Here is a 26,849-nt window from a genome sequence, read left to right as displayed (position 1 = left end):
ATATATTTATGCAAAGCTGGAATCATTACTCCAGCTTACACCCAAATTACGACTGGAATCATTACTCCAGATTATACCGGATTACCCAAGTGATATAGTGTATACCTAAAATTAACAATATACCCATATGACAAAAAGGTTGAGAACTTGTTTTTTATTGAAAAATGCATACAAAAGAAACAAACAAGAAAAGGTCATCCAAAAAAATTGAAAACAGAAAAACATCAAGACAACAGAAACACATCAAAAAAGAAGAAGAAGAAAAGGTCAACGTGAAACTGTTCAACTTGCATCTGATTGAATTTCTGACTTCAACCAGGGATGACGGGCTTCCCCCAAATCTCAGGGACAATGCAGCTGTGTAAAAGGAATAAGAGGAACAACAATATTAAATTGTGATCTTTTATGCACTTGTTTAAGAACATTGACAAGCACACCACATTCCATAACCCAAGGTGATATTGTCAAACCCATTCATAAAAATAGGACCGTGGGACCTGAAGCTCACCTGGATCAGGAGCAAGTCACTCAAACCCCCCATAGACCCACTCAGACCCTGATATTGTTAATGTCATCAACAAACTTTGGTACATCATGGGCGATGAAGGTTGTGATAAAGTTTCATTGAAATCATGTGTGTAGTTTCAGACAGGAGAGCAAATACTTATTTTTTGGGGGGGAGGGGGGGGAGGGTGGGGTGGGGGGGGCAAACACCCCACCACCCCCAACCCGTAATCCCCCTTAATAAGCGCAGATTTTGATGTCATTAGGAATTAGATATGAAGCTTGTAGCCAAGTTTCATCAAAATTGTGTGTGTAGTTTCGGAGAAGAGAGCAAATACCTATTGTGGGGGGCAAACCACCCTGCCCCCCATAGACCCTTTTAATGAGTGCAGATTTTGATATGGTCAATACACCTTCATTAGGCATCAGATATGCAGCTTGTGGCCATGTTTTATCAAAATCGTGTTTGGTTCAAGCGATAATGACTGAAGTGTTTACGGACTCACTCATTGAGTGACCCACGGACACTGCTCGATCGCATAAACTCACCGAACCAAAGTCCAGTTGAGCCAAAAATGCATCTTTGCATTTTGTAGCATGACATGCTCCGAGCTGTTTTCATTTCAATGTAGATCATGATCAGCCAGCTTAAAGTAAAATTTGCTAAACGTGGACTAAAAGCTGCAGTTGTGGTGAAGAAAGTTAAATATAGCTAGATTTGTTGGCATATGGTGATACCACTAAATGACACTTGGTTTTGGCTATGGGGGGCAGGTGGTGCGGGGCGGGGGGGCTACCGGGATAGCTTCAACCTCTCTTTCTCACAAACAAACATCATACACTTTTCATCATACACTTTTCATCACGCTGGTTTTCAAACTTGATCTGAGGTATGCTGAGACACGTGTGTCACGCCTCGCCTCGTTGATAAGCCCGCAAGGTCGCTCCGTGGAGCGGCCTGCACGTATTGCACTGTGTGAATTATATAAATTATTACCAACTCACGGTCTGAGGTACTCGCGATTCAAAAGATATCCATTTTTTTATGGCACATTGGAGAAGCCAATGCGAGGTTTCTTCTTCCTCAGCTTGTCACAACTCTGTCAAATGCGATCGAGTTAAAAAAGTCAGAATTTGACCAAATCTGTTTTATTCGTTTGTTAATATACCTCAGCTATTGACAAATCTTAAATTAGAATTTTATTTGAGGTTAAAATGACCGCGACAGGTCGTGTCCAACGATGCTTTCAGCCTGTACATGTGATAAATAATTAAATCCGCACACCTGACGCCTCTTCTTCTTCACGCAATAACAACTTCTGGCTTCCAGACCGTACATCCAATCATCTTGAAATTTTGCACACTTGTTACTCTTCATGACTTCTACTATAGTATGAAGTTTCACGTCGATCAATAAAGCGATTCAAGAGATATCCATTTTTTAAAATATTTTCGTTTAATTAACGATATCTGCCAAACCACGTGAGCTATCACAAATTCCAAAAGGACATTTTAGTAGACGGACATGCGGAACAGATCTGTGAAGTTTCCCCTCGATTGGATCAAAAATGAGGGAGGGGCTCGGTTTTAAAGGTTCATGCTTAAAAACGTCATAACTCTGAAACCATGTGACGCATGACGTCATGCTCGCTGACTTTTTTTGTTCGTCATGGGTATGCGATTCTGCCTGCAAAGTTTGGCCTCGATCTGTTCAGCCGTTGCAGAGAAAAAGGGTTTTTCGTGTTTTCACGAAAAACAATATGGCGCCCGAACCACGTGACCTGTGACGTCATAATTACCATTAAAATATTCTCCAGACGGAGTCCCTCCTATGGTGAAAATTTGATCTCAATCGGTCCTATTATTGCAGAGAAAATCTTTTTTAAAGGAAATTAAAACTTAAAATGGCACTGAGTTAAGGATCATCAGAATTATCAGAATTCCCAAAGTTCAAAGTGCCATAACTTTGTCAAAAATGATCGAAACGTCGTGAAGTTCGAACTTGATCTGTAACTTATCATGGGGAAACGATGTGCCAAGTTTGAAATCATTAGCATTAAGCGTTTAGAAAAAAAGTCCGGAAAACTGTTCTTTGCGTGACGGACGGACAGACTGACTGACTGACGGACGGAGGGACGGCGTGAAAACCTGAAGTCCCCTCCGGTGTACACCGGTAGGGGACTAATAAATAAATAGGGGAATGACAAAGGAGCAAAGGGGAATGACAATATGCAAAAGTTTTGGTTGAAGACACTTACTTTTCTCAATAAAGTGAATGGCAGTCAGCCTAATCACCATGGCCTTCTTCTGAGGAGGATTAACTGTTTTGGCTGAATGATTTTACCATTTTCTTTCTCAAACCCTTAACGCAAGTGTTGCTTTGGTGATTTAAACACACACACACACACACACACACACACACACACACACAAACACACACACACACACACACACACAGTAATATTTAAGTGGAAAATATTTTGCTCAAATGAAAACAAAACCAGAACGCATCTGAAAACGCAAAGCCGTCCTCGTCCATTTGCATCTTCTTCTTCCATATGCAAAAAATAATGAAAAGAAAACAGTTTTTTGTTTTTTAAATACAAAATGAAAATTGAGGATTTTATTCAGCCTTGACCTTTGAGCTTTCGATCTAAAAAATAATCAACTTGTAGCTTTTGATTGGTGAACCAATTCTGTGATCCAATATGTGCATTCTTAAAATGTCAGGTCAATTGGATGAAAATTGACAGTTTTATGCAACCTTGACCTTTGACCTTCTGATATTATAAACAATCGACCCCTACCTTTTGATTAGTGAACCAATTCAGTGACCCAATATGCAAATTCTTAATATTTCAGGTCAATTGGGTGGAAATTTATGATTTTACGTGATGCTGACCTTTGACCTTTTGACCAGATTATTAATTTGCCTTCTCCATATATGATAATAAAGCTTTGGTGAAAATTTGATGGCAATAGCTCAAAAGGTAAAAAAAAGTGACGGCACGGAATGATGAGATTTTGGTGAAGACCCTGATTCGGATCCGGCTATTAGAATTTTTAAAGTGATTCTTCACCATTGGGAGATCGGGCCAAAAACAATGAATAGCAGGATATCTCAAAAAGCTGTGGACGGATTTGGACAAAACTTGGTGGACCAGTTGGGTGTCTGACAAGGACGACTCGATTTTGGTGAAGATCTGAATATGGATTCGGATATGAGAATTATTTAATTTTTTAAGTGATTCTTCACCATTGGGAGATAGGGCCAAAAACGATACATAGCAGGATATCTCAAAAAGTTATGGATGGATTTGGACGAAACTTGGTGGACAGGTTGTGTGTGTGACGAGGAAGAATCGATTCAATTTTGGTGAAGATCCAGATCCGGATCCAGCTAGTAGAATTTTAAAAGCGATTCTTCACCATTGAGTGATATGGCCAACCAGGTGGAGGTATGCTCTCTACTGAGTGCCGTTCTAGTTTGCTTCTTTAATCAAAAGAAAATCAAGCATCAATTCAGATTTTCTTCCAGATGGTAAGGATTAGAATGTTATTCAGTGTTATCTCCTGATAAAAACCTGGTGTTGCCTTAACGGTTAAGATGGCAGGCTGATATTCTAAAGTGTCCTGAGTTGTTGCCCTTGCTGTTCCAATAAATAACACCAGGTGAGTCGACTCAATCTGTCATCCTTCCAAGGTCAGCAAAATTAGTGGAAAAATGAGCCATTCAAGTATCATCCATATACGTCTGAAGATGTGCTTGTTCTTCTTTCTTCTATCTCCTGATGTCATGTGTGTGGGAGTAAATCATCTCACCTGATGTGGAATAGCCCACATTAATCGGCAGTTTTGGTTCACACACCATGGTTTGTACTCCTTTAAATTCACAACTTCCTACCTGTATGTTAATTCTCCTATCTCAACCACAAACATTCGATTTTGGTCAATTTTTTGTGCCATTTCATCATCTGATGTAAAATGAATGGTAGATGTGTTAATTCCTTATTTTAAAATCGAATTACTCAATAAATATTTTTTTTGGTTGTATCATCCCTGGCTGAAGAATCCATCTTTGTACAAATTTGAAAATATTTTGTAAGCCATCACTCATTTTTACATCTATTCATAATGGGCAATGTACTTACCTGGCAACAAGTTTTTGAATCGCTAATTTCAGATTTTTGACTCGACACAGACTTATGTTCAGACACAGACTTATGTTCACGGTAACCTTCCTCAGACTGTTAGACAAAGCAGTTTAAGTTACCTCAGACTGATAAAATTGTACATATAAATGTACGTGCACCATTAAATAACTTTGATTGAGGATGATCACACGCACACACACTCAAATTTATTTTTAAAATCAAATTACACAGCTACATTATTCATCTCATGTGTGTGGAACAAAACCCCAGGGAGCGACCGGGAGCCGTCGAGTGGGTTTACGGATAACTTCTGATGAGCACTCAGGAGGAAGTGAAAATTATCCAACTTATTGCAAAAAGGAAATTGGTTTCTCAGTACAACAGTGATTGCTTGTGGAAAACTGACCTTCTTTAGGCGAATCGTTTTTAGTTTCGCCAACACACCGACTTCCTTTCCAAACAACATTTTGCTGTTGCGACTGTATTCTTCATCGTTTGCAAAGTGGACATCTTCTTCAAATGGCCCAGTGCTGTGGTTTTCCACTGAAGCTGAAAATGGATAAAGGTCTTTTAAAAACTCAACTACAACCATTTTTCTGCTACATAAACAACGGAAATATTTAATCATGATATATTATCTGTTTGCATGAGGAACCAAAAGGCAGAAATTGGGGCAAAGGAGCATTAGCCAAAGGGGGAAGAACGAGTTTAGAAAGGGAGCATAACATTATCCTTAAAGGATGGCATGGAATCAGTATTTATTATTTTACATATTTATTATATACACACAAATATTACTTATACCCACAAACACACACACACAAACACTTCCAAAAAAACTTCCAAAACCAGGTGTGATTCGAAGATGTCACACACCAAACCGAAACAGCAATGAATACAGCCCCAACGATTGCAAAAAAAGACAAAATAAAAATACACGATGAAATACCAGCAGATATAAAATGTCAACCGTGAGAAAGACAAAAGAGCAGGAAAATATAAAACAGTTGGACAGATTGGGGATATACAAAGAAGGATCACTGGAATGGGTAAGAAGAGGTCAGCTCAATTGGGACAGAGAATGAATCATTATTAATGCCCAAGACCAAGGACACTACACCAATGGCTTTAATAAAATGGCAGGACAGAGTTAGTCGGACAAGTGTAGGTTTTGCAAGGTATAAACAGAAAGCACGAGCCACCTCCTATCGGGATGTAAAAAAAAAAAAAAAAAATTTCTTGGGTAAAATTCCAGGGGCATGGAAATTAACCCCTTTATACAAGGGTATGTGCCATGTAATGTGGCAAACTATAGAAAAGAAGGGACATTCCATAGCTTATAGAAAATGTCGAACAATAGAAAAGAAGGGACATTCAAAAAATCTCGTGTGCATGCTGTACTGCCCTTGTGTCCTCAGGAGGAACCAAGTAATGCTCGAGAAAAGTTCAAAAAGGGGTGCCAACTTGATTCATACACCTGCATGAAAAAGTAAATGTATTTTATTTGCCAGATGTAGGGCACCCCTTTATACATACATGTACAAACATATATATTTATAGTTGTAAGAAGGCATGTGGTAAAAACCAACCCAGAACGCAAACCTCCTCAACCCAAGAAATGCACACATAACCCTAATATCCTGCAGTACAACACAGATGGCCTCATCAGCAAGATAAAATGAGAGGAAACTGATGGATGTCTTTCTGTGACACGAAGAAAAAAAAATAAACTTTCACCGATTTCGTATAAACATGTGTTACTTTCAATCCCTGTTTGTCCTATTTTTCTCCAGAAGGCTTTCACTGTAAAAATAACACTTTGAGAGTAAATTCTAAGTAAAAGCATACAAATCTTTATTACCTGTCTTGACTGGGCAGCTTGCCTTTTTTGATGTGGTCGCCAAAGAAGAATGCACAAATTCGCTCTACAAGATAAGGCAGAATATATTGTTACAGACACGACTTTGATGTTAAGGTGGGCCGAGCGGAATGGCCGTCGTGTCCGCACAAATTACCCGATTGTACTCGAACGTCGACGAAGCCGCGCTACGCTGGCTCAATAGGAAAGAGAAGACACCCGGCTGGGTTATAATGACACAATACGACACCAGGGGTTCAGTTCTCAAGACCTCCGGAGGAGGTTATATTCGTGCGGAAGGTCAGATTACAGGGACGAGAGGTACATCATAGGAAGACAGGCACTTAGACACAACCTTATATTATTCCCGACAGACCACAGAGAAACAGGACAAAAACTGACTCACACGGGGATTGATGACAAGGAAAGCGGGTATTCGATGGCCAGCACAAGGTGCACCTTGTGCTCAGGGACAGGATGGCGCGGCCCAACAGATGCAGGAGGTCTCTCAGCGCTCGAGGTGGCGTCTTGTCGTCTCAAGCTCGGGGCGCATCTCTCGTCACGTCCGGCAAGCGGCTGCGTATATCCGGCGGGGAGTGACACGCCCTCGGCTCGTTAGCTCCGCCTCGTGGAATCGGCACGTTGCTTCTCATTGGGTGCGTGCGGGGGGGGTTACTGGCTCCGCCCCTGACGAGGAGCTGACAGCCAGCCCCTTCGGGGTAACCCCGTGGAGCGCATGGTCTGGAGCTAATCGAGCCGGTGTGAGGACGCATCCTCCCCCGCTCCGCCGCCATCTCTTCTGTTGTTGTTGTAATTGTTGGGGAAGAAGATGGAAGGAGGTATGGGAAAGGTCCTAAACTCACTACTGATGCCATATAATCACATTCTGGTGCAACGAAGAGTCATAATTAATGGAGACGAGGCCTTAACTGACATAGAATAAGAATAACTAGGAAGATGTCCGAAAGTTGTCTACGTGTGGTGCGGTGGACCTGGGCACGACATTTAATGGGGGAATAAGGGGAAGGTCGGCTCTACTGATTGTTATTTACATGCAATGGGACTAGGGAATGGGGGATTGGGGAAAGTTGGGGAGTATTGGAGAAAATAGGGGAATATTTACAAGCGGATATGGAGGCCAAATTCCATATTCGCAACATTGCACCCTTCTCTACCCTCGGGGCGTCCCGACCCGATAAATTTTTACCTACTTTAGTGTGGCACGCAATGTAGTTCCCTCTACTATTAACTCTACCCTGAGTGCGACAGTTTTACAGATATTCACAAATGAGTAAATATGTCCCCCTGCGACGTTGCACCCTTCTCCTCACAGAAACACACCCACAGGATAACCGAATCCGGAAAGAATTCTCAAACTACACATACAGCTGGTAGGGAGCATTATTTACACGACTACGCTGCTATTTACACTACGATCCAGGACCTGTTTTTGGAGGGACACATGCAGATGTTATGCATAGAGAGAGCGCGCTTGCCAGCATCGATACACCAACCCACGAGTGCTCTGTGGCCGACGGCCTTTAATAACGTGCAGAGCACCCTTTCCCAGCATCAAAAGCACCACCCCACCACCAATCGGTGCAGTCACCATTGTTCATTGGAATAAAAATAAATTCGACAACCCCTAACCCTGCAGGTGTCTCTTGCTCTTCTTGTGGTGCACTTGGTGTTAATTAACAGTGGTTCACCTTTATGGCATAGGTGCCACGTTGACCCATAGGTCCTTCCACGGGTGGTGCTTGGCCGCAAAAGAGCTGCGGTCCATTGTGGGTGGCCACAAACATTGCGGTCCATATGGTGTATCGATCCAGGCAGCCAACAGCGAAAGTGCAGGCCCACAACTGCGTAGCCAGCACCTCTCTCTCCTCTCTCTCTACCCCAAAGCCAGATCCTCGGAGGTGGGAGACAAAAGAAGAAACAAGTGAGTAAGGTGGTAAGGGCGCAAAAGTGCACGCAATACAAGATGATGCACACTGGGGGCACATGGGAACCAGGTGAGACAGGTACGTTCCTATCGTACGCCCCCCCCCCACCAGGTAACCTACATGGCCCCTCCCTTACCCCTTACTGTATCCACAAAACACAACACTACCCATAAACATCTACTTTACAAATCGACAAACATCCCTACTGTCTTCCCCGTTCCTCCCATAAACCAAATTCGTCTTCTCTCCCTCCTAACCAATCAAATTTGCCATTTTCAACTCTCATCAAAATTTGCCATTTTCAACTCAACATCAAAATTTGCCATTACCAATTCATCATCAGTCCCTCCTAGGGAGGGAGAGATGGAATCACCCCAATGTCTCATCCACGTCGTGATGCGTCTCACAAATCCACAGCAATTTCATTTCCTGCAACAAACAAAGAAAACACAGGTGTGGAGTCATCATCATCACCACAGGTAAGTGGCTGCGTATGGTGCGACAGGTTCATCAATCCTAACTATTTCCTAAATGACTTTAACAACTTTACACTACCCGGGGTCTTCCTCCGGCCAAACCATTGGCCCTCTTACACTATGGGTTCTAAAAACCAATTCCCATTGGCCAAACTGTGGTGCTCTTCAATTTGGGGTCTCACTCCCCCGATTCATCTCCCGGTGCCCTCGTACAATTTCTGGGCTGCGACGTGTACCTCTCCCAGTGGGTCTACCCACCTGCACACCTCCACCACTGCGGTTGCCTCCGAGCTTACCTGCTCCTCACCCTAACCTAACTACCTGGGGAAGGCCCTCTGGCACTCTCCCCACTCGGTGCCCTCTCTGGCACGGGGCTGCCCGATCCACACCCGGGATCCTCAGGCACCCACTCACAACTACCAGCTCCCAGAGCCCACCTGCGGCCTCACCTGGCCGACATCCTTACAGTGGTGGAGTGCCCAACCAACTACACACACTAACAGGCTACACGCCCAGCCATTTCCACAACACTAATGCACCCATCCAAACATCATTCTGTCACCCGCACCACAGATGCCAATATCCAACCACAATTTACCTGTACCCTTTACCTAACACTTACACTACCCGCCCCGGGTATTCGTGAAAGGGGTCCACTCTTCCCCCATCCACACCTTCGCACCATGCACACCACTCCGTACCACTTACTCCAACTCTCTCCACACACCTGTACTTGCACACCTGTGCTCTCACACTTGGTGCCACCTGCACCCTTCTCTCCCCAAGCGCATTCGCGCTGATCCACATACTCACTACTCATACACTGCTCCACACACCTGTCCAATTGCACACCTGTGCAATCACACCTGTTCCATCCTCACACACACGGCATCATCTCAGCTAACTACTCCCTTCTGAAACTTGCGCTTCCCAGTCGTCCCTTTAAACTATTGCGCTCCCACGTCATTATCATCCACACTAATCTACCTGCGTCCCCACTACAGGTATCAGTCACTAACTAACCTTAACGTTACCTAAGGTCATCTTCTCTAGATCCCTACACACAATATCCTAACCCACCCGGGCTAGTTTTCACTGCCATACACCCCATAAACTATTGCTCCTTTGCCCCCCACACATGGAAAGGGTGGCAGGGATGCCATCCCCCCACATCGGGGGTCTCTCACTACCAATTTTGCACATCAAATTTCAACAAATTAAAAATTTGCCAATCACTGCCCATCATCTGCCAATCACTACTGCCAATCCCTTGCCAATCATCAAATTTTGTTTTTCTCTAATTTTGGGTCCAAACACTAACCTCATCACCCAGTCTACTCACTACTGCCTCTCGGTGCGCCAATTCCTGTCCAAAGCCTGGCTTCGTAAAGCCAAGCAATGGATGCTGGTTGTTTTGTGCCAGCGGCTGGATGCGTCCGGCACTCGGTGCAGGGACGGGGGCTTACCCGTGCCGAGATCCCACGCACCACCTCGGCGTGGAGCCATCCAATGCCCCGATCTCGACCTGCCGGCACGTCTCACCAAAAAGTGGTCGCCATGACGACCCTTTCTATCGGGCTGCCAGCTCCGCCTAGTGGAGCCTGGACGCGGCCGTTCAAAGCGAGGCCCGGCACGCACCGAGGGCCCGATTCGGCTATAAGTCGTTCTAAACTCTACCCCGTCTAACGTCGATGCTTCACCTGCATGCTTACATCCCGCAGCCCGTTCCTTGCTCACACATCCAGCTGTGCCCATGCTCCTCGTACCCTTCCTTACACACCCAGGTACACTCATTCCACTCACAGCCTTGGTCACACACCTGACCACCGAACACTTTGGCACACATTCGTCGCTCGCACACCTCACCAATACACCTCTTCGCGCCCCCTCCTCGGTCACCTCCTCTGTGACAATCACAGGTGTGCTCTCATTCGCACACCCAACCACGTGCCTCACCACCAACTCCAGCGTGCATTCCCACTCACGCTCTACCATTCCAGGTGTGCATCCTTCCATCCCAGGTGTACATCCTCGCTCACCTGTCACCACTAACTCACGCTCCATGTCACTCTCACTACTTTCACCTCCACTCGTGACAACGCACTCACCCTTACTCTTGACAGCACACTCTTTCCCCATGCACCTGTCCGTCACACACCTTTCTCGCGCACACTCTCCCGTTACACCCTCTGTAACACTCACCACAGGTGGACACTCTTCCTTACTTCTGACAGCGCACTCTTTCCTCATGCACCTGTCCGTCACACACCTTTCTCGCGCACACTCTCCCGTTACACCCTCTGTAACACTCACCACAGGTGGACACTCTTCCTTACTTCTGACAGCGCACTCTTTCCTCATGCACCTGTCTGTCACACACCTTTCTCGCGCACACTCTCCCGTTACACCCTCTGTAACACTCACCACAGGTGTGCATTCTTCCTTGCCTTTGACAGCGCACTCTTTCCCCATGCACCTGTCCGTCACACACCTTCCTCGCGCACACTCTCCCGTCACATCCTCTGTAACACTCACCACACCGCGCTTCCATGTGCCCCCTCGCAAACGCGCTACGACCGACTCACTCTCGCCAGCACCCTCACTCCTTGGCACGCACTTTTTCCTCACACACCCCAGAGTCGGACTTTCTCGCACCCCTCCTTTTTCGCACACCAGACCTGTCGCACACTTCACCAGTGGCCTCTCACGAACACCCGGGTCTATCTCGACCCCCAAGCTTATTAAATCACCTGGCGCATCATACGCACGACCATATTGGTCACCACTTACACCGGGTCCTCTTCCTCTTCGCTTCTCCTCCATCACCTGCGAATCCCTCATCCGGTTAATGAGCACATCATCACGATCCAAACACAGACTTTGGACCAATTCTTTTACTTCCTCCTTTATCTCTTTGTTATCCTCTCTCCGTCGCTTCTTAATTTCGCTCACCCCTTCTTCCACTTCTTCTAATTTCTGCTTCACCTCTTTTATTCCCCGGTACGTCTCCTCAAGCTCGTCCTCCAAGGCTACCTTGACCGTTTCCAGGTGCGTCCTCACCTGCCGGTCCTTCGTCTCCCTTACCTCTATCACCTCGTCCAACCTCGTTGTCAGTCCCTCACGTACCATCTGACATTCCCTCTTCGTCGCTACCAAGTCATCTTTTAGTTCTTTCTGTGTCGCCTTTAAACCTCCTAATACCGCAGTGTTCCTTTGAACCTGCTCCACTAACTCCGTTTGTCCCACCGTCAGCTGCTCCACCTCCTGCGTCAGGACCTCTATGCCCCCTTGTAACTTTACAGTCGCCTTTCTCACCTCCTTCTCCATGTGCTCCTTACAGTGCCTCACCTCCTCGCGCACTCCTCCGACCTCCTCACTCACTCCTCTTCTGATCTGCTCTCCCATCACTTGCATCTCCTGCCCAGATGCCACCCTCATCTGCTCCATTTCCTCCCTGTGAGCATCCAGTTTGGTTTCTACCCCCATTCTGACCCCCTCTATCTGCTGCCCCATTTGGTTAACTTCCCTTTCCGCTTGGTCCCTCATGTCCCTCAATTTGCCTTCCATGGTGTTTTCTAACCCCTCTAACCCTTTTTGCATCCCTTCCATTTGATTCTCTTGAGCGGCCATTCTGTTTTCTACCCCCGTTAACCCCTCCTGTATTTCCCCTAATCTATCGTCTAATTTCCCAAATTTCATGTCTAATCCCTTAAAATTATTGTCTAATCCCTTAAAATTATTGTCTAATCCCTTAAAATTATTGTCTAATCCCTCACTGGTACCCCTCGCTTCGTCCCTCATTACCCCCATTTCGTTTCCCATTACCCCCATTTGGTTTCCCATTACCCCCAATTGGCCCTCCAATCGCTCACTCTGAGCCCTCATTTGCTCCATACTGTTTTTCCTTTCTTCATTATACTGGGCCATAAGGGCCGTCATTTGTATAAAAAACAAGTTCAAATCCATCGGGGGCGCTGCCACGGTCGCTGGCGCGGTGATCAGCGAGGCGCCATTTTGCGCGCCCGCTTCTTCGTGCGTGACGGCGCTATTTTGCGAACCTGCCGCCCTCACTGCTTCGCTCTCCTCCTGTCCCTCATTTTGGTCCTGGATCGACCCTGCTTCACTCTCCCCTACCGGACCCCAGCCGTCTTGATCCGCCATAGCGCGACTTGCAAAATTCGAGTTTCGTAAAACAAAACAAATTTCGGCCGCTCCAAATTTTGACCAAATTTTTTTTTTTCTCTATTCGTTTTTTTTTCTTCAAAATTTGGTCGGGCCTCGAATCTCACTCCCGACACCAATTGTTACAGACACGACTTTGATGTTAAGGTGGGCCGAGCGGAATGGCCGTCGTGTCCGCACAAATTACCCGATTGTACTCGAACGTCGACGAAGCCGCGCTACGCTGGCTCAATAGGAAAGAGAAGACACCCGGCTGGGTTATAATGACACAATACGACACCAGGGGTTCAGTTCTCAAGACCTCCGGAGGAGGTTATATTCGTGCGGAAGGTCAGATTACAGGGACGAGAGGTACATCATAGGAAGACAGGCACTTAGACACAACCTTATATTATTCCCGACAGACCACAGAGAAACAGGACAAAAACTGACTCACACGGGGATTGATGACAAGGAAAGCGGGTATTCGATGGCCAGCACAAGGTGCACCTTGTGCTCAGGGACAGGATGGCGCGGCCCAACAGATGCAGGAGGTCTCTCAGCGCTCGAGGTGGCGTCTTGTCGTCTCAAGCTCGGGGCGCATCTCTCGTCGTCACGTCCGGCAAGCGGCTGCGTATATCCGGCGGGGAGTGACACGCCCTCGGCTCGTTAGCTCCGCCTCGTGGAATCGGCACGTTGCTTCTCATTGGGTGCGTGCGGGGGGGGTTACTGGCTCCGCCCCTGACGAGGAGCTGACAGCCAGCCCCTTCGGGGTAACCCCGTGGAGCGCATGGTCTGGAGCTAATCGAGCCGGTGTGAGGACGCATCCTCCCCCGCTCCGCCGCCATCTCTTCTGTTGTTGTTGTAATTGTTGGGGAAGAAGATGGAAGGAGGTATGGGAAAGGTCCTAAACTCACTACTGATGCCATATAATCACATTCTGGTGCAACGAAGAGTCATAATTAATGGAGACGAGGCCTTAACTGACATAGAATAAGAATAACTAGGAAGATGTCCGAAAGTTGTCTACGTGTGGTGCGGTGGACCTGGGCACGACATTTAATGGGGGAATAAGGGGAAGGTCGGCTCTACTGATTGTTATTTACATGCAATGGGACTAGGGAATGGGGGATTGGGGAAAGTTGGGGAGTATTGGAGAAAATAGGGGAATATTTACAAGCGGATATGGAGGCCAAATTCCATATTCGCAACAATATATATACATATATATTAATCGAGAAAATGTTATGGTGAAAAGATTTAAATTTCAATACAGGCTTATTTTGAGAAAAGCCTTCCTACCATTGCAAGCATTTTGTTGCTCTTCATTCCACAAAGTGTTTTGCAAAGAACTTTGAAGGAGTTCTCCAGTCTTTTATGGATCAGCTCTGTCTCATGAACATATTGCTCCCAGGACTCATCACGGTCCTTCTCCAACTCATGCTGCTCCTCCTCCCCCACTAACGATTCCTCCCCCCTCCCCCTCCCCCACTTATTCCAAGATCACTTGGAATTATTCCCCACTTATTCCATCACTCCCCCCTCCCCCACTTATTCCAAGAGAGAGATGGCTTTAATCAGAATTTTAGGTAAATATGGTTTGACAACCATTTTCTATGTAAAAAGAGGTGCTGATTCCCCAAAAAGCAGTCTTATTAATCCCAAGTAAGACAAAATTGCCATTTTGGCCTTTTTGACCGTATTTGGCCAAAATCCACTTTTCTTTCTGAAAAATATAATTTTTACCCAAAATTAGTGTAATATATCAAATGAAAGCGCTTTACATGTAGAATACAGATTTGAAGTCAAAATGGAGATAAATGATGTCGTTTTTGAGATATTATTAAAATTGGTCACATTAGATCAATTTTTTGATTTCAGTATTTGTGAGTATAATATATATATATTTGTACGTGTTTTATTTCAGATGGATGATCGTATAGAAGTGCCGTTGCAGTGTGTGCTGCATATTAAAAAAACCACCTTTAGAGGCCATTTTTCCCCGCAAGGCGGGGGTTGGCCTTTTTCGGGCACCGTGGTTGTTGTTGTTTTTTGGTCCCCTTTTTGAAGCAATGTTTTACGGCCGGATGCCCTTCCTGCCGCCAACCCTGTTTGTCGCCTTTTACGACAAACAGGGAATTACCAGTGAACTGGTACTCAATTAGCCGACCTCGGAAGGATGACAGGCTGAGTCAACCCCCCTGGCGTTAATTCAGCGATCGACCGGGATTCAAACCCAGGATCCTAGGATCCTAAGCTGGCACCCTAGCCGCTAAGCCAACACCAGGCTGCATATGATTGGTGATAAAGAACACGATGGTGATGCAGTGGTTCCATTCACTGAACAGACATGGGGAACAGCTGCTGACATAGCCCAAGCCAGAGAACAGTATCAGAAGAGATCAAAGTACCTTGTTATATGTCAATCCATTAACTTTGAAGTTGAACCACTGCCTCACTATGGCTTTCACAGTGGCTGTTATAGTAAATTTACAGCTTATCAGATACAATCAAAAGAAAAGAAAACATCTTCTGATAAAGATATTACTGTTGAAACAAGATCTATGGTGGAGAAACCAGCAATGGCAGCTATCTCAAGTACTGGAGTGCTGGAGAAAAAGTGTATTTTCTGCAAAGGTCCAAACCGCAAGCATTTCAAAAGCGGTTTTGAAACACTAGCTCCATGTGAGACTATACAGGCACAGGACAGTATTATAAATGCTGCAAGTCAGCAGGAAGACAAACAGTTTCTTCGTGAATATGAACACATTGACTTTGTAGCTAAGGAAGTTAAGTACCATAATACGTGCAGAGGCAGGTATATTTCTAAGGGTGCCAAGGTCCAAACAAAAGATGAAGCCGCAACATACGCAATCAAACGAAAAACTGCTTTCATAAAATTACTGTTATATACACAAAGAATTAAGTTAAGCACCCCTACACAACGAATTAAGGTAAGCACCCCCTAATATATATTCTTTGTGTATATGTATACATTGGCATATATTCTAAGGTATGTGAGATCAAATAATGATTGGTATGACATTAGCAATTATCCATTGATGAAATTGAGTGATCAAAGTGAAAAAAAGTGATTGGTTGAGTCAGTGATCCGATCACGTGGGTCCTACACACGTTATTGACGCAAAGATCGCTAGAGGTCTTCTCAGAACAATGACTGTACGTTAGAAAACATAAACGTCATCCACACTGTCCGTGATGGACCTATAGCTCCATACTTAAATTGAGGTGAAAATATGCCTAAAATTCCCAAAAAATTTCACCTTAAATTATTCAGAATAAAATATTGAAAACGGCATGATTGTTGTTTTTATGTGACCATAATATCACTTCTCCAGAAAATATAGCAATATCATGGGTATATTACACTGTTTTGACGACAACAAACTTGTAATGTGCGAGGTTGTAAAAAAACGGGGGGGGGGTGCTTAACTTAATTCTTTGTGTATATATAAACTCTGAAATCTTTCTGAAAGAATCCTCAAAGAAATTGGTGGATGTCAATGAAACCTACACTAAATTCCTTGTAGAAGAAGGGTTTAAGGAGCCTATCCCAGAGCCATACCATCTTTTGTCCAAAATCAAAGAATATTATGGCAGTAAGCTTCTGGTTGGCCAAGAAAGTAAAAAACAAGGTATCTATATCTCTATTGCAAAGGATGCAATGGACAACGAAATAAAGAATGTAGCTTTGTTCCTCAGAGCGAAGATCCAGAAGCTCAGTGAGAATAACACTCTTCCAAACCCCATTACAGTAGAAGCGATCCTTGAAGGTCAGTGTACGAATATACCTGCTGAACTATCAGTGTTTTATCGGATTATGTACACTGGCTCAAAAGATGAAGCCAGTGAGAGACTTGAGCGTTATATTGAATCATCAGCTGAAGATGACATCTACAAAGCTACTGGTGGAAGAGTGAAGCCAACTAAACACATATTGCTTGGAATGGGCTTGAAGAGTATTACTGGTTCCAGGAAGGTTCAGGAAGTTGTTAATCACTTCGGCCACTGTATAGGATATCATACTGCAGAAGAATATGAGACTCAAATTGCTGCCAACATTATTGAGAAGAAACAAGTTCTTCCCGATGGCCTAGAACCAAACAAAGGACTAAGTACGAACCCAGCATGGGACAACTATGATGAATCAATGTATCATGACACACAGGGCATCTGTATCCAAAATGAGGTTCCAGTTACATCATCATCAACAGAAACAGCGACAACATCCACTACAAACCCACCATCAATTACAGCATCAGCATCATTGTCTATGAAAGCACAAAGCAAGAGAAGTCTTGAAATACCAAATACAGAACTAGAACCAGTGAGAAAGAAACTCAAGATATCACAGTTTTCGTTTGATATACAAACCATGGACAATCCTGCAAACTACAAAGCTTAAGTTGCAAGAGATGTTGCATGGACAATATCTTGCAAAACAAACAAACAAGTACCAATGTGGTCTGGCTGGAACTCCACAATAACCAAAGATGATTTACCATCTCAAAATATAGGCTATTTGTCAAACATCGGAGCCCCTCCTACACAACATGATGTAGTGAATGAAACGATGAAAAGAAATGTGACCCTTGCTGAAGAGTGTAAGGAAGATTTCATTTCAACAACCTATGACTTGGCTACAGCCAAGCCAGCATCTCAATTGCAGGACACAATGCGACCTAAGTTTGACAATGTCTTCATTTGCTTTGGGGCTTTCCATATTATGTTCCGCTATCTGTCAGCAATGGGGTACCTAATAGATGCATGAGGTGCAGCCCACATATTAATGGAAAGTGGTGCCCTCACCAAGGGTTCCCTCAATGCCTTTCTGTCAGGAAAATACTACAATCAGTCAAGAAGAATGCATGTGCTCCTAGCCACTGCTAAGCGGATCAAGCACATTGATTTGTTCTTGCAACTGCAAGAGCCAAATGACAGCTATGCACATTTGGTTGAAGCTCTGAAGACTGTTCAGGCATTGCCGTCACCTGAGAGGATGGAAGATTTGGAGGAAAGTGATGATTACATAGCATTCATGACAACCTATGAAAGTTTTTGTGATGAGACCAGAGCTGGTAAACATGGTGTTAATGCACAGTTCTGGAGAAACGACATTGACATGGTTGATATCTACATGCTGTTCAGTAGAGCTGTCCGAACAAATGATGTGGATCTTTTCATCGTCATGCTTGGGAAAATGATTGACATTTTTTTTGCTGCAAGTCGCCACAATTATGCGTGCTACATGTGCTTGTATTATCACAGACTCTTGAACATGGATACTACCCATCCTGGCATTAGGCAACAACTTGAAAGCGGCACTTTATCAGTGAGGTTGTCATCCAATTCCTTTGCCAGACAACCAGTGGATCAAGCACTCGAGAGTACGATAAATGCAGATGCAGCTTCATGACAAACTGGAAAAACTTCTTTCCATCAAAGCCAAGTACCAGTTCACTGGTAATTCCCTGCTTGTCGTAAAAAGGCGACAAAAAGGGTTGGCGGCAGGAAGGGCATCCGGCCGTAAAACATTGCTTTAAAAAGGGGACCGAAAAACAACAACAACCACGGTCCCCGAAAAAGGCCAACCCCCGCTTGCAGGGAAAAATGGCCTCTAAAGGTGGTCATCAAAGCCAAGGAGCAACCAGGCGCTGGACAGTTGCTAGATCAGCGAGAAGCACCATAGTTAGGCATCTGTTTGAAAAAGCAGCAATAAAGAAGGATATAAATCCAAGCCATGAAACACGAAAATCGAAAGTCAGTAAATTCCAAATAAACTTGGAAAACATTTCCCAGATTATTGATACTACTGTAGCGGTTACCGGTAGCATGACACAATTACCCTGCACCGGCCGATGACGCAACAGGCGAGCGGTCACGCGTCCGGACTCGCCCGGGCGTGTTGAAACTTGCCTTTACCGGGCGAACGCTTGCCTTGCATACCACACCCCATTGAGAGGTGTGGCTTATCTATTTGCATACCACGCCCCGCCTGAGAGGCGTGGCTTTTGTGTGTTGAGTCTCTGATATATATTGCCGCCCGTTCGATGGGCTGATTCAGTGCTTTGGAGTTCGTTTGAGTGAGCTGGGAATAAATAGCTCAGAGAAACTTAATTCCTGGCGTCGTCCATTTTGTCCGATTTTATCGTGCGAGCACAGCTCCCACAATTGGTGACCCCTTTCTACGAACACGGCGATGGAGTCAGCTGTAGCTTTAAAGCTCCCGGGCTTTTGGGAATCTCACGCGGCCGTTTGGTTTGCTCAAGTGGCTTCTCAATTCGCCCCGCTGAACATTACGGAGGACACGAAGCGCTACCACCACGTGGTCTCCGCGCTCAACGCCTCCTCCGCTTCCCGGGTTCTGAGCTTCCTACAGCACCCGCCGGACGCCGACAAACATGGTGCGCTCAAAGACCTACTCCTCGGTGCGTTTGGACTCACGGAGACCGAACGCGCACGACAACTACTACACCTCCCGGAGCTGGGCGAGGCCCGTCCGTCCGAAAGCATGGACCACATGCTTGCTCTACTCGGCGACCACAGCCCGGACTTCCTCTTCCACGAGCTGTTTCTCAAGCAGCTACCCGGGCAGGTACGGTTAGCTTTAGCTAACTCACCCATCACGGACCCTCGCACCCTGGCTAAGGAGGCCGATAAATTTTGCTCGGCCAGGCGACACGTCGGAGCGGCCGTCTGGGACCCTGGGCTGACCGAGGCAACGCCCGCGCCATGACCGGCACCTCCACCGGCCGAGTCTGCGCCACTGACGGCTGTGGCCGCCGCGACGCCCCGTCGACCGAACCCGACGCGACCGCTGGAGCCTCCACCAGAGCGGACCATGTGCTATTACCACGCCAGGTTCGGGCAGAAGGCCAGAACGTGCCGCCCACCGTGCACTTTCGGCAGGTCGGGAAACGACCAGGCCAGCGCTCGCTGCCTGCCATGTGTCGGCCATTCAGGCAGCCTTCTGTTTATCACGGACACGGAGTCTGGGCGGCGTTTTTTGTGCGACACTGGCGCTCAGCTGAGCGTGATACCCGCCTCGGTGGAGGACAAACAGGCCGCGCTTTGTGGTCCCGCTTTGGTCGCCGCAAACGGTTCCTCCATCCGCACCTTCGGTTCGCGCAGCGTCGAATTCTGCTTCGGGGGCCAGCGCTTCAGGTGGGACTTCATCACGGCAAACGTGCCCATGGCCTTGCTGGGTGCAGATTTTCTTTGCGCGCATGGGCTTTTGGTCGACGTCAAACGGCGTCGGCTCATCAACGCGGAGACCTTCAGCTCGCTCGCTTGCTCATTGAGCGGCTCCGCTCCGACCAAGCTAGCCTGCGCACTCCCGGCCGTGGACGATTTCACCCGCCTACTCGCCGAGTTTCCCGCCCTCACGCAGCCGACGTTTTCGGCCGTCGCCGTCAAGCACGGCGTCGAACACCACATCCCTACCACACGTCCACCGGTCTACGCCAGGGCTCGCCGCCTCGATCCGGCCAAACTCGCCGCAGCGAAGGTGGAATTCGACGCGCTGGAGCGGTTGGGCATTGTGCGGCGCTCGAATAGCGCGTGGGCCTCGCCCCTGCACATCGTGCCCAAACCGGGTGGTGGATGGCGACCATGCGGCGATTACCGCCACCTCAACAATGCCACCACCCCCGACCGGTACCCGATACCACACATACAGAACTTTTCCGCCCGTTTGGCGGGGCGGGTGATCTTCTCCAAGGTCGACCTCATTCGGGGCTACCACCAGGTACCTGTCCGGCCGGCCAACGTTCCGAAGACGGCTGTAATTACACCTTTTGGCCTCTTCGAGTTCCTCCGAATGCCGTTCGGCCGTAAGAACGCGGCCCAGGCCTTCCAGCGGCTGATGGACAGTGTGCTGCGCGATCTCACCTTTCTGTTTGTCTACCTGGATGACATTCTCATCGCCAGCACTTCCCGGGCGGAGCATCTCGTCCACCTGCGCACGCTTTTTGAGCGCCTCGGTCAGCACGGCCTCATCATCAACGCGGCGAAATGCCAGTTTGGCGTAACGGCCGTCGACTTCCTGGGGCACCGCATCACGAAGCGCGGGGCCGTCCCGCTGCCTACCAAGGTGGACGCAGTCACAAGTTTCCCGCGCCCTCGCTCCATCAAGGCCCTACAGGAATTTTTGGGGATGGTAAATTTCTACCACCGGTTCGTCCCTCGCGCCGCCCAACTCATGCGCCCCCTGTACGAAGCCTTCCGGGGCAAGCCGGCCAAGCATGACGTCGCCTGGACCACAGAGATGGACGCGGCGTTCACCGGCGTGAAGCTGGCCCTTGCCAACGCGACCATGCTGGCGCACCCGGCGCTCGACGCACCCATCGCCCTCACCACGGACGCTTCCGACTACGCGGTGGGCGCCGTGCATGAACAGTGGGTGAACGGAGCTTGGCAACCGCTGGCCTTCTTCAGCCGGCAGCTTCGCCCTAACGAGCGCAAGTATGGCGTTTTCGACCGCGAGCTCCTCGGCCTTTACCTGGCTGTTCGCCACTTCCGCCATCTTTTGGAGGGCCGCCCGTTCACGGCGTTTGTGGACCACAAACCCCTGGTTTTCGCCATGGCCAAGGTTATGGAGCCGTGGTCGGCCCGCCAGCAGCGCCACCTCTCCGCCGTGCCCGAATTTACGACGGACATCCGGCACGTCGCGGGCAAGGACAACGCTGTGGCCGATTGCCTCTCCCGGTCCGGCGCAAACGCCGTCCACCTGGGTGTGGACTTCGCCCGCATGGCGGCCGACCAGACCACAGACCCCACGGTGCAAGTCCTCCGGACAGCGGACACAGGCCTTCGGTTGGCCGACGTCCCCTTCGAGGACACAGGCACAGTTCTCCTGTGCGACGTCTCCCTGGGCCAACCTCGCCCCATCGTGCCTACCGGATGGCAGCGGCACATTTTTGACGCCCTCCACGGCCTTTCCCACCCGGGCCGGAAAGCATCACAGAAGCTCGTGGCAGCGAAATTCGTCTGGCACGGGCTCCGTAAAGACGTCCGCGACTGGGCCAACGCCTGTGTCGCCTGCCAGCGCACGAAGGTCCACCGGCACACCCAGGCCCCGTTGGCACCATTCGACGTGCCTGCGTGGCGCTTCGACCACGTCAATGTGGACCTGGTGGGACCCCTTCCCTCCTCGCGGGGCTTCACCCACCTCCTCACAATGGTGGACAGGACCACCAGGTGGCCGGAGGCCGTCCCGCTGGCATCAACAACATCCCCCGACGTGGCGCAGGCCTTCATTAGCACCTGGATTGCCCGTTTCGGCGCCCCCTTGGGCATCTCCTCCGACAGAGGTCCACAATTCACCTTCGAGCTTTGGGGCGCGGTCGCCCAGGCCTTGGGGGTCAAGCTTCACCGCACCACGGCCTACCACCCCCAAGCCAATGGCTTGTGCGAGCGATTCCACCGCTCGATGAAGGCCGCTCTCAGGGCCAGCCTCCAGGACGACGGTTGGGCCGACAGGCTCCCGTGGGTCCAATTGGGCCTCCGAACGGCCCCTAAAGAGGACTTCCAGGCTTCCACCGCCGAGCTGGTCTACGGCCAGCCACTGCGCGTGCCGGGCGAATTCATCCCTGACGCCACCGGCCCCTGGTCCGCGGCTCGCCAACGCTCGGTCCTCCAGGAGGCCGCCAGGAGGTTTGCCCCCGTGCCCACGTCCCACCACGGCTGCCCCCAACCCCACGTCCCCCCAGCACTTCGCACTGCGGAGTACGTTTTTATCTGGCACGACGCACACCGGGGACCGCTCCGGCCGCCGTACGATGGACCTTTCCGGGTCCTGAAGAGGGACGACAAGTCGTTCACCATCGACATCGGCGGCAAGGCGGACCGTATCTCCGTGGACCGCCTCAAGCCGGCCCATTTGGACCTCGACCAACCTCCACGGTTGGCCCTTCCTCGACGGCGCCGTCTCCCGTCAACCAGGCCCCTCGCCCGATCATCCACCGCCCCGCCACCTACCACCCCCACACGAATCGCCAGGGGTCGTTTCGGCCGGGTCATCAAGACCCCCCTCAAACTGTCTCTCCTGGTGCATGTTAATTCTGGGGGGGCGCGTGTAGCGGTTACCGGTAGCATGACACAATTACCCTGCACCGGCCGATGACGCAACCGGCGAGCGGTCACGTGTCCGGACTCGCCCGGGCGTGTTGAGACTTGCCTTTACCGGGCGAACGCTTGCCTTGCACACCACGCCCCGTTGAGAGGCGTGGCTTATCTATTTGCATACCACGCCCCACCTGAGAGGCGTGGCTTTTGTGTGTCGAGTTTCTGATATATATTGCCGCCCGTTCGATGGGCTGATTCAGTGCTTTGGAGTTCGTTTGAGTGAGCTGGGAATAAATAGCTCAGAGAAACTTAATTCCTGGCGTCGTCCATTTTGTCCGATTTTATCGTGCGAGCACAGCTCCCACACTACTATGAATCCTTTTGTTGAGTCCTTGCTTGAAGACACCAATCTCTACTGTATAGCTGATGGCAAGAAAATGCCAGATAAAGTAAAAGATGACATGCTAAATCTCTTCGTCTTGGGGAAGAAGTGGAAAGACGAGTTCGTCCAGGGATGCTTTGATGATCCTACCAGGTTTGAGAGACCACTGCAAAGAAGAAAAGTAAGCAACTTTGCCAGTTCTGCTATCAAAAGCAAAATCCGAGGTAAAGATGAAAAGGTTGTTGAGCTGAAGACAACACGAGACTTGATGGGCAGATTGGTCTATCTTGCTTGCACCAGAAATATTGAGCTTGAAAAGGTGTTTCTTTTTCCACTTACTCCGGTCCCCCTCTCCTTGGCCAGCATTTTTGGCACAGTGAAGAAGACACCTAAGTACAAACTCTCCAAGCACCTTGAAGATTTGATTACACACACACAGAGCCAACAGTGGTTAATACATTTCTTTATGATGGCATGTTTATAATCCAGTCATTGCCCACCAACTTGCCTCATAATTTTGGGAAAGTAGCAGAGCTGGTTCTGAAGATTATATGCAGTACACAGGCAGATGAAATACACTTTGTCTGTGACAGTTATGTGAAAAGCATAAAGAATGTTGAGCAACAGGCAAGAGGTGCAAATGATGGATCATTTAACATCACTGGTGCAGATCAGTTAAGTCCTAAAGATTTCAGATATGCCTTGAGATCACCAAATTTCAAAACAGCACTTATCAAGTTCTTCATGGAGGAGTGGAAACTTAACAATTATGCAGCTATCATAAAACAAAAAAAAGTTGTTGTTGCACATGAAAATCAGTGTCTTCAGTATACATCTACGCTAACAGGAAATGTAGAACACAATGAGGTACCAGACTACATATGCTCACATGTGGAGGCAGATACTAGCCTGGTGTACCATCTCAGCATAGTGTCAGAAGCATCACCAGGACAGAATGTCGTTGTCCGTGCAACAGACACTGATATCATGGTTATCCTCCTCTATCATGCCAGACAACTAAAGGTCAATGTGTGGATGGACCTTGCACATTCTGGTGATAACACTAGAAGGTACGCCCATATCACTGCACTAGCAAACCACATTGGTCCAGTACTTTGCAAGGCATTGCCAGGATATCATGCTTGACAGGATGTGATTACACATCACCCTTCTTTAGGAAGGGAAAGGTGAATCCACTTAAGAAAGCTGAAAAGAGTCCTCTCCATCTTGAAGGCTTAGGCAGTCTCGGAGAGAACACCACCTTTGTTGATGATGACAGCCTTGTTGAACAATATGTCTGTTCACTCTATGGTCAGGGAACATTATTATCTGTGAATGAGGCAAGGTTGAGAATTTTCCTGCAGAAATACAAACCGACCAATCCAGACAGTCCATTGAAGAAAATAAAAGGAATTGATGCAGGCATGCTTCCACCCTGCAAAGATGTTCTGGTACAAAAATTGGCACGGTGCAACTATGTGGCATATCTCTGGAAACATGCACATCTAAGAGATCGACTAGAGAATATTCAACCCACAGATCATGGCTGGAAGGAGGTTAATGGACTCTTCCTACCAGTATGGTTTACTGGCAGTCAAATGCCAACTATACTTTCTGAGACCATTGAACCAGAAGATATTGCAGATGGAGATGAGGATGGTGAAGACAATGACAGTATTACTGATGCTGATTCAGATGATAACGATGACAGTGATGATGAAGATGGAAATGACGGATTTTGACCAAATACGGTCAACATTTTGGTAAAAAGAGGCCAACATGGCAAAAGCGTGTGATGCGTTATTAAATTGTCTTTATCTTCCCTAAAAGTTAATCATTTTCAAATCTCATTTCACATTTGCAATCTCCATGATGTCAGGTATTTTTTGATATATAATATAATGAATTAATAGATGTTCATATTTTTCCTACGGGTCATAAACATAATTAATTTTCAGAAAAATATGAAAAAAATCAAAATTTTTACTCCAAAATTAACAATATCACAAAAACGACATCAGCTATCTCCGTTTTGACTTCAAATCTGTATTCTATATGTAAAGCGCTTTCATTTGATATATTACACAATAATTTTGGGTAAATATAATTTTCAGAAAGAAAAGCGGGTTTTGGCCAAATATGGTCAAAATGTGGGTCAAAAAAAGGCCAAAATGTCAATTTTGTCTTATTTGGGGTTAATAAGACTGCTTTTTTTGGAATCATCACCTTTTTTTTTTTTTACAAAGAAAATGGTTGTCAAACCATATTTACCTAAAATTCTGATTAAAGCCATCTATCTCTTAGGGTACACATGCTCTTCCTCTCCCACATGCTCTTCCTCTCCCACATGCTCTTCCTCTCCCACATGCTCTTCCTCTCCCACATGCTCTTCCTCTCCCACATGCTCTTCCTCTCCCACATGCTCTTCCTCTCCCACATGCTCTTCCTCTCCCACATGCTCTTCCTCTCCCTCATGCTCTTCCTCCCCCTCATGCCCTTCCTCCCCCGTCATGCTCTTCCTCGCCCCTCATGCTCTTCCTCCCCCCTCATGCTCTTCCTCGCCCCTCATGCTCTTCCTCCCCTCAGGCTCCTCCTCACCCTCAAGCTCTTCTTCTCCCTCATGCTCTTCCTCCCATTCAGATGACTCCGCCGACTCAGGCTCCTTCTCCCACTCAAGATCCTCCTCCCACTTATTCCCACTATGTTGCCTCTCATCACCCTCATGATCCAAAACCTCCCCATCATGCTCCTCTTCATCCTCAAGCTGATGTTGAAGATAAATGTTTTGTTCAGCTCTTGAAAAGCTTCCATGGGCTTCTTTCTGCAAAACAAAATGTTTTATGTGAACTAATAGCAAAACAAAGTACAAATTTTCAATTCAAATTATTACCTCAAAAATGCAGGTACAAACAGCTAAGGAGAGCTTCCAAGCAGAATTCGGAGTGGAAAACAAAGCACGTAATATACTCCTTCCTAACAGTAACTGTGTGACCGCTGTTGGTGGAACTGATCTGAAATTCCCAGTTCGGTCAATGTGGCAATATTATTATGCAACATTATCATATCTTTAAACATTCTTTACGTTGCCCTGTTTGGTCTCCCCTCCTGAAGACATAGATAACAAGAAAGAGCAATCAGAGATTGCAGCCCTTCACCAGGACGTGTTTGTGTGGTGTATTTTGTGTGGTGTTTTAGTTGCTGTGTTTGTGTGGTTTATTAATGACGTAGATTTATGTTCAATCCAACATGGCTGCCAAACCATGTGACAGATGACGGCATCAA

The 26,849-nt window shown here is 47.4% G+C and overlaps 1 protein-coding gene across 2 annotated transcripts; it reads right to left on the bottom strand.

Moving 5' to 3' along the window:
- Positions 1–139: 139 nt before the first annotated feature.
- On the bottom strand, positions 140–24,580 carry LOC137415401 (uncharacterized). Of its 2 annotated transcripts, XM_078771345.1 has the most exons (5): positions 24,457–24,564; positions 23,907–23,979; positions 6,520–6,583; positions 5,065–5,207; positions 140–357 (listed from the first exon to the last, which is right to left on the bottom strand). In XM_078771345.1, the coding sequence occupies exons 1-5, from the start codon at positions 24,486–24,488 to the stop codon at positions 343–345; spliced, it is 327 nt and encodes a 108-aa protein (XP_078627471.1). In that variant the 5' UTR covers positions 24,489–24,564; the 3' UTR covers positions 140–342. The 2 variants fall into 2 exon arrangements, 1 of the variants encoding a protein (XP_078627471.1); XR_013622324.1 differs by lacking the exon at positions 23,907–23,979 and having other exon boundaries at positions 24,457–24,580.
- Positions 24,581–26,849: the final 2,269 nt, after the last annotated feature.

This window comes from Myxine glutinosa, chromosome 2, assembly GCF_964187855.1.
Source record: "Myxine glutinosa chromosome 2, kmMyxGlut1.1, whole genome shotgun sequence".
Lineage (NCBI taxonomy): Eukaryota > Metazoa > Chordata > Myxini > Myxiniformes > Myxinidae > Myxine > Myxine glutinosa.
Note: the sequence above shows the minus strand (reverse complement) of the source record. Positions and strands in the feature narration are given on the sequence as shown.